Source organism: Micropterus dolomieu, linkage group LG14, assembly GCF_021292245.1.
Source record: "Micropterus dolomieu isolate WLL.071019.BEF.003 ecotype Adirondacks linkage group LG14, ASM2129224v1, whole genome shotgun sequence".
Lineage (NCBI taxonomy): Eukaryota > Metazoa > Chordata > Actinopteri > Centrarchiformes > Centrarchidae > Micropterus > Micropterus dolomieu.
The window spans coordinates 13,635,190-13,643,187 of record NC_060163.1 but is presented as its reverse complement, the minus strand read 5'-3'; the positions used below and the strand labels follow the sequence as shown (position 1 = coordinate 13,643,187).

Sequence of the window (7,998 nt, the reverse complement as noted above, 5' to 3'; positions counted from 1 at the left end):
AGCAAAAGAGAAGCTTCCTGTCAGTGAAACTTAATAAATAATAGTTAAAATCCTCACTGCTCTTCCCAAAGACCATTTGTCAAACAAACAGCATAGCCATATAACTCTTAGATAGGTGACATACTTTCTAGACATTAACCCAAAAAATAAATGACAGAGACAGATCTATGCCATGGAAGACTGATAAAAGACCCTAAAGTCTCCTTTTCTGGGAGGGAAATGCACTTTAGCACACAGTGCCGCCCTCGGAGGAGTGGCTAATGATTAAAACTGCAGTGAAGGACACCTTAGCCCTCACATCCAAGGTTTCAGGGCACTAAAGCTTCGTCCTGCTCAAAGCCCTCTCTGGCTTTCTTTCTTGTGGTGACGTTTTGTTGTTAACTTATTTTCCAATGGCTCGAGAATTCAAACTCCTCTCTGTCCTTTGGCTGGTTGCAGCCTGTTTTGGTAAGTCGCCTGATTATTCATATTAACTTTAAATTGTAAAAAAAAATATATATATATATATGTATGTATATAACTTTATAAATTATCACAAGTTTGATTATCAGGTAAACTTTATAATTGAGGGAAAATTATTTTCTTTTGAATTCATTCTTAGTAACTGGAATTAGTTAGTTCCCAATTAATTAGTTCCCAATGTATTTTTCTGCTCCAGAACAAACCTAGGCATCATTGTCCTCTATTTTTTTCTTCACCTGCCAATAATCAACCGTTTAAAATGAAGGCACAGACCTAACAACCTTTTTTTCATCACGCCATTGGATTGGTGTGCGCAACAGTTAAATGTGAATATTTAACTACTGTGTCGATTCAGACAATCTGATCTTACCTTGTGACCCAGTTGTTACCCTGCCTTCCTTTGGAAGTCTATTCTAATCAAGGAAGTGTCTTTGTTCCCCTTAGACCATCCAGTCTGGTTAATGCTTACATGAATGTTTGAAGCCTAAATGAGGTTTGAGTGAGTTTCATTCAGCAGGTAAAGGACCTGTTGTTTTTAGTTTTGGGGACTAATCAGTGAAAGGCTTTATTTGGCCCTTGTTGTGTATCAAATTTGTATACCCTAAAAGGAAATACATATAACAATGCTTATTGTTGATGAGAGTCGACTCTAATAAATTGCTTCTTAATTTGACACTGAACTGAGACTCCAATCTGAGAATCTTAATGTCTTCTAAATCCCTGTTCATACCACAGTGCAGATTTGTCCAGGATATTGTTTTTAGACAGAGGCAGAACAATATGGGAATATTTTACTAATATTTTACTAATTCACTGCCTCAGCCTCAGTGTATGTTACATCAGCTGACGTCACCATTTCATATTAATGCTGCTACGTTGCCACTTATCTAAGGATTACGATTTATAACATTTACATTTATAACAATTCCTTGTTGTCTAACTTGTTGACATTCTAACTTTGGCTGTAACCTAACACTTCAGCTGCAATCGGCAGGTTATAATTTACTAACTGCAGCATTGTGCTGGTTTATCTACAGCCATCTCAGGTGATGCAGCCACAGATTGGCTACGTGCACCATCAGGTCAGGATACTACAAATATAGCTATGACAACAACAGCTGCTCCAAACACTAAATCTACACCATCAGGTCAGAATACTACATCTATAGCTATGACAACAACAGCTGCTCCAAACACTAAATCTACACCATCAGGTCAGAATACTACATCTATAGCTATGACAACAACAGCTGCTCCAAACACTAAATCTACACCATCAGGTCAGAATACTACATCTATAGCTATGACAACAACAGCTGCTCCAAACACTAAATCTACACCATCAGGTCAGAATACTACATCTATAGCTGCTTCAACAACAACAGCAGCTCCAGCCACTAAATCTACACCATCAGGTCAGAATACTACATCTATAGCTGCTTCAACAACAACAGCAGCTCCAAACACTAAATCTACACCATCAGGTCAGAATACTACATCTATAGCTATGACAACAACAGCTGCTCCAAACACTAAATCTACACCATCAGGTCAGAATACTACATCTATAGCTATGACAACAACAGCTGCTCCAAACACTAAATCTACACCATCAGGTCAGAATACTACATCTATAGCTATGACAACAACAGCTGCTCCAAACACTAAATCTACACCATCAGGTCAGAATACTACATCTATAGCTATGACAACAACAGCTGCTCCAAACACTAAATCTACACCATCAGGTCAGAATACTACATCTATAGCTATGACAACAACAGCTGCTCCAAACACTAAATCTACACCATCAGGTCAGAATACTACATCTATAGCTGCTTCAACAACAACAGCAGCTCCAGCCACTAAATCTACACCATCAGGTCAGAATACTACATCTATAGCTGCTTCAACAACAACAGCAGCTCCAGCCACTACATCTGCACCATCAGGTCAGAATACTACATCTATAGCTGCTTCAACAGCAACAGCAGGTCCAAGCACTACAACCGCAGCTGCTACAACAACAACAACAGTTCTTCCAACCACAAAGCCAGGTAATTCCTCACAAAACTCTGTTTCCAAGCTGTCAATGTTATAAGCTGCCATCTTTATACTGTAAATGCTGACATTGACATGCGTGTGTGTGTGTTTTCCCCTTTGACTTAAAGACCCTTGTGCAGTCAACCCATGTGGTGATGGGAGCACCTGTGAGCCCCGTGCCAATCAAACATTTGCATGCTTGTGTCTGGCTGGTGATTTCTACAATGAAGAAAGCAAACGTTGTGAGATTGGTAAGTACCACCACTGTGAGGGTGTTATTTCTTGTCATTTCTAGGATCCATGACTGTAATAGATGTAATTAATATGTAATCTGTAAAAAACAAAACAAAAAACAACAACTGAAGAACAACTAGTTGGGGTTTTCTTGGGGGTATATCCGGGACTAGATTTAGTACAGGAACAGTTACTTCCTGAAGTCCTGTCATACCGTGAGGTTGCCCGGCAAGCAGGGGAGATTTCAGGATAGATGTTTGCCTTTGTTTCAACCTTGCTAAGCTAACTGGCTGTTGGCTGTAGCCTTATATTTATTAGACAGATATGAGAGTGGGATTTATCTTCTTATCGCTTGGCAAGAAAACATATTGGCATATGGCATATTAAACAATTGAACTTTTGTTTTAAATAAAGTAATAAATAAATTGTTACGATTCAACTTTGTAATGATGATATTTTCTTGTTTTAGTCAAAGTTTTCCCTGGACAACTAGTTCTGCCAAATTTAACATACAATAAAAATATGACTGACAAGACCTCACCAACATTTCAAAAGGCCTCGCAAACAATTATTGTCCAGGTAAGCAATCACATCTCTCCTCTGTAAGTGGCTTTTTAAAAACAAATTTAAAGGCTGGGCTTGGAATAAAGGCAGGTAATGCACAACCATTGCTAGTTTGTCTTTAATGACCCTCATCTACTTTGCTAGGAGGAGTGATACAGTATTTACTCATGATTTGCACACATTTCATTTTCCAGTAGATCTTCAAACCAACAGCTAAATGTGGCTGTTCAAATGATACATTAGTCTTCCTTTTTTGTGTCCTTTGGCATCTGATGCATGTGCTAATTATCGTATTATGTTGTTAAGCAAAATAATCCCAGGAGTAAAATTGATCTAAAAGGTCGGTGCATTTCCAATCAGATGATGGCCTGAACAAAATGATTTTTTGTTTTCCAAAACACAGCTGTCAGATGTTTTCGAGACACATTCTGGTTACACTGGATCTACAGTGCTGGAACTACAGTAAGTTGCTGGGTGACAAAGTTTACCATCTGACTGTCCATCCGTCTGGAACCACACTGCTGCATACTTACAGCATATTGCACTTGATAATTGCAGAATATAATCATCTATAAGTGCCATTTTTGTCTGTATAGGCCCATAAAAAGAAGCAAAGCATGGTCAAGGTCAGAGAATGGGGTTGATGCATCTGTAGAGATCATCTTCAAACCAAATGCTAACATCACATCAGAGGCTGTTAAGAAAATGTTTGAAAATGCCACCGCATGTTCGGACTGCCCACTGGAAGGTGTAACTTTCAATGGTAAGTGTGTTACACCTATCTAGTAGTGTGTCGGGTTTTTATATTTTTATAGTGTGATGGTGAGATTTGTCTTAATAATATGTAAACAAGACAGATGTGTTTCCAGGTATAACATTTTTGTTCTTAGATGTCACTACTCGGGCTGTGATATGTTTAATTTTAAAAGCTACACTCACCTTCGGGCTTTGTGGCCCAAGGATCACTTCAATTACTGTGATAAAAAAAGAGAGATTTATTATCATATATGATAAGCAGATTGGCATCAAAATGTTCGCTGTCTTTCTGTCAGAAAGTGTGGTTCAGTGTGCCTGCTGGTGCATTAACCAACAACAACATAGTGATGTTTTTTTTCTGTGAGCCCTAAGCTGTTTAGTCAGAGCCACTGCTACACCTGCTACACAACAAAGTTTTAGAAACTTTGTTTTAAAATACTGCCAAAGTCCTGGTGTTAAAATCTGATTACACATTTATTTCTAGGCTTTGTGTCATTACACATAGTTATCTTTGTACCGTGTACAGAAGGAATAATAATGACTTAATGATGATGGTATTTCTCAACTGCTATCAGCATTTCAGTCCACAGTTCATATCAAGTAGTTTTGAGCACATTTTGCATCACTGTACTTATCTGAGCTAGGTGTACTGAAACTTCTTCTTCTTTTGTTTCCTTCATTTAAAGAGGGAAAGCTGTGTGATAAGAATGCCTGTGATGTGAAAACTACAAACTGTGAATCAAAAGATGGATCTTTTAAGTGTTCCTGTAAGGAAGACTACATTAAGACGGACTTCAGTAGCAGAATTTGCGTTGGTAAGATCATTTAGTGAGTGGGGGAGTGTGTGTGTGTTTGTGTGTTATGTGATAACCTTTCTTTAACTAAAATCTGCCTCAACCTTTTCTTCTTTTGCAGCTTGTCCCAGTGGCCAAAAAGCCGAAGGTTCCATTTGTGTCAAGTAAGTACTTAAATGGCATAGCATGTTCTGATAATCAACAACATTTCATGTGAATCATTGTGAGTAGGGAAAAACTTAGAGCCTCTGTATATATGACCTGTGTTTGTAGAGAGCTTGGGTATAAATAAAACTATAAAATGAACTATTCTTCTTGTTTTTCAGTTGCCAATTTGGTTATTCTGGTTTGAACTGCAGTGAATGTGAGTATAGAATATTACAAAGGATTAATACAACAAGTCACTATTTGACAATAATTATACACAACTGTTGAGAACGCACATTTTAAAAAATCAGTTTTGATTCTTTATGAGGGAAGGAAAGTAACTTACGCTACCGATTCATACAAATGTAACCATCTCCTCCAATGCTTTAACATTATCTCCCCAAATCAGGTTCATATTCAATTCATGTACATTTCAACACATTAGACAGAACATTTATATTCCTTTAATATCAGTGTATGAGAGGTAAAATATTGTTTAACATACTGTTTGGCTTTTCAGTTTGATGAAGTTAAGCTAGGGACTCCTGGGCTGCAGGGGGCGTCTGCAAAACTTCTTTTACTACAGGATGTCTGTTGGTATATACTTATATTTATACTGTTTGTTTTTTTAACAGACCTTGGACCATGATTTCCATGCTGAAATATCTTTGCGCACAACAATTACAATGAAACATTGACAATGAAATTCTTAGTTCTTGGGGTCTCTCAAATGTTGAAAAAAAAAAGTAAGCAAAAAAATAAAGAAAGAATCTAAGACAGAAAATAGGGCAGAAGTTAAAAAATAGGATATATATATATATATATATATATATATATATATATAATATACACCTGAATAGAGGGAAAGGAATCTGTTTGTCTTCTGTTTTAAAATACTGACTCAATTTACATCACTTGAGGCAATTTATTTCATGCTGGCACAAAAGGCTTTAAAACATACATACAACATTACAACATATCACATGAGACCAACAGACGTTGATGTATACAATCTGTGGAGTTCATTACTATTACTTTGATTTGCCTTTATTGTGAAAAATTTTATATGTTTTGTATCATTGGAAAGTTGTTATTAAAGTTATTTCAATGGTGTAGTCTTAATCCTGTCATTGTGTTTTGTTAGCGTGGCAGCTGGTGCTGGTAATCGTTGGCTCTGTGCTCGGGGGGCTGCTGCTCATCACACTCATTCTTCTGCCTGTGGTGGCAAGCATGTGAGTTTCTCATCCATTCATTCACCCACTTTCAATCATTCATTATTGCCTCTGCCATGTATTTGCCATTTTTCTCTCACTCTACATATTAACCTTAATGTAACCCGGCAATTATAAACCTTTTTTATTATGCATGGTGATTTTAATCTGCCATCTTATTTTACTAACACAAACACATTTCTAAAATACTTCAGAGAAAAATCTATTTGCAAAGGAATTAAAGATTATAATACAGTAATACAAATAATAAAAATAATAATAATAATAATCTTTATTTGTAGAGCACTTTTCAAAAACAAGTTACAAAGTGCTTTAACAAGTGTAAAGACAATAATACCCAAGAGACAATAATACAAAAACAATACAAGATAAAAGCACGAAAACATTGAAAAGACTAAAATACACGTTTAAGAAATAAATATAAATATAATAAATATAAAATGAGTAAAATACAATAAAAGGGATAAAATAAAGTCAAATAAGATCAGGAAAGGCTCTCCTATAAAAGTATGTTTTAAGAACAGACTTAAAAGAGTTCACTGACTCAGCCGACCTGATTTCCTCCGGCAGGCTGTTCCAGAGCCTCGGGGCCCTGACAGCAAACGCTCTGTCCCCTTTAGTTTTCAGTCGAGACTCTGGAACAGACAACAGACCTCTGCCCGAGGATCTCAAGGTACGTGCTGGTGCGTATGGGACTAAAAGGTCAGAAATATAACAAGGCGAGAGGCCATGAAGAGCTTTAAAAGTGATCAATAGAATTTTAAAGTCAATTCTAAAACATACTGGGAGCCAGTGTAATGAAGCTACAATAGGGGTAATGTGGTCATATTTCTTTGTTCTGGTTAAAAGCCTGGCAGTTGAGTTCTGGACAGTCTGGAGTCGATCAATAGATTTTTGGGTTAAACAGGTGAAAAGGCTGTTGAAATAATCCAGGAGTGATGAGATGAAGGCGTGTAAAGTGGTCTCGGTGTCCTTAAAAGTTAACATAGATCGAATTTATTTCTAAGTTGATAAAAACATGATTGAACAAGCTTTGTGGTATGCTGCTCAAAATTTAAATTACTATCAAACCAAACACCAAGGTTCTTTGCCACAGGCTTAATGTGATGCAGATGGCAGTATTTGCCATCTGCTGGGACCCAATGACCAGGATTTCTGTTTTGTCTGAGTTCAGCTGGAGGAAATTATTTGACATCCATTTTTTAACTTCACAAAGGCAGTTGTTAAGTAAACTCAGCATTCCAGGATCTGTGGATCTGACGGGCAAGTATATTTGTGTGTCATCAGCATAAATATGAAAAGAAATGCCATGTTTATGGATAATATGTCCAAGGGGAAGCAGATTCAAGGAAAACAAAATGGGTCCTAAGACCGACCCCTGAGGCACACCATATTTAACTGGACAGAATGAGGAGACATAGTTGTTTACAGATACGCAAAACTTCCTTTTTGACAGGTAGGATGAAAACCATTCTAGGGCAGTACCAGAGATCCCCACCCAATGCCTCAGTCTGTCTAACATGATGTTGTGATCAATGGTGTCAAAAGCAGCGCTAAGGTCCAGGAGTACCAGGATCGAGCACATGCCTTCATCAGCAGACATTAAAAGGTCATTGGTGACTTTAAGCAGAGCCTCGTCTCAGTCTCAGTGCTGTGGTACTTCCTGAAACCAGATTGAAACTTTGTAAATAATTTGTTATTTTCCAGTACAGTGAGCAGCTGTTTGGACACAATTCTTTCTAGAATCTTTGCAATAAAAGGCAGTT

General features: G+C 37.3%; 1 protein-coding gene across 1 annotated transcript in view; it reads left to right on the top strand.

Moving 5' to 3' along the window:
* Positions 1-206: 206 nt before the first annotated feature.
* LOC123983025 (mucin-13-like) overlaps positions 207-7,998 on the top strand; it is a 10,745-nt gene continuing 2,953 nt past the window's right edge. Inside the window, exons 1-10 of the mRNA XM_046069104.1 lie at positions 207-447; positions 1,500-2,519; positions 2,634-2,756; positions 3,209-3,318; positions 3,707-3,765; positions 3,900-4,066; positions 4,746-4,874; positions 4,975-5,017; positions 5,180-5,217; positions 6,145-6,232. Of these exons, the coding sequence (XP_045925060.1) occupies positions 393-447; positions 1,500-2,519; positions 2,634-2,756; positions 3,209-3,318; positions 3,707-3,765; positions 3,900-4,066; positions 4,746-4,874; positions 4,975-5,017; positions 5,180-5,217; positions 6,145-6,232 (1,832 nt within the window). The 5' untranslated portion in view covers positions 207-392. The remainder of the gene's footprint in view (positions 448-1,499; positions 2,520-2,633; positions 2,757-3,208; positions 3,319-3,706; positions 3,766-3,899; positions 4,067-4,745; positions 4,875-4,974; positions 5,018-5,179; positions 5,218-6,144; positions 6,233-7,998) is intronic.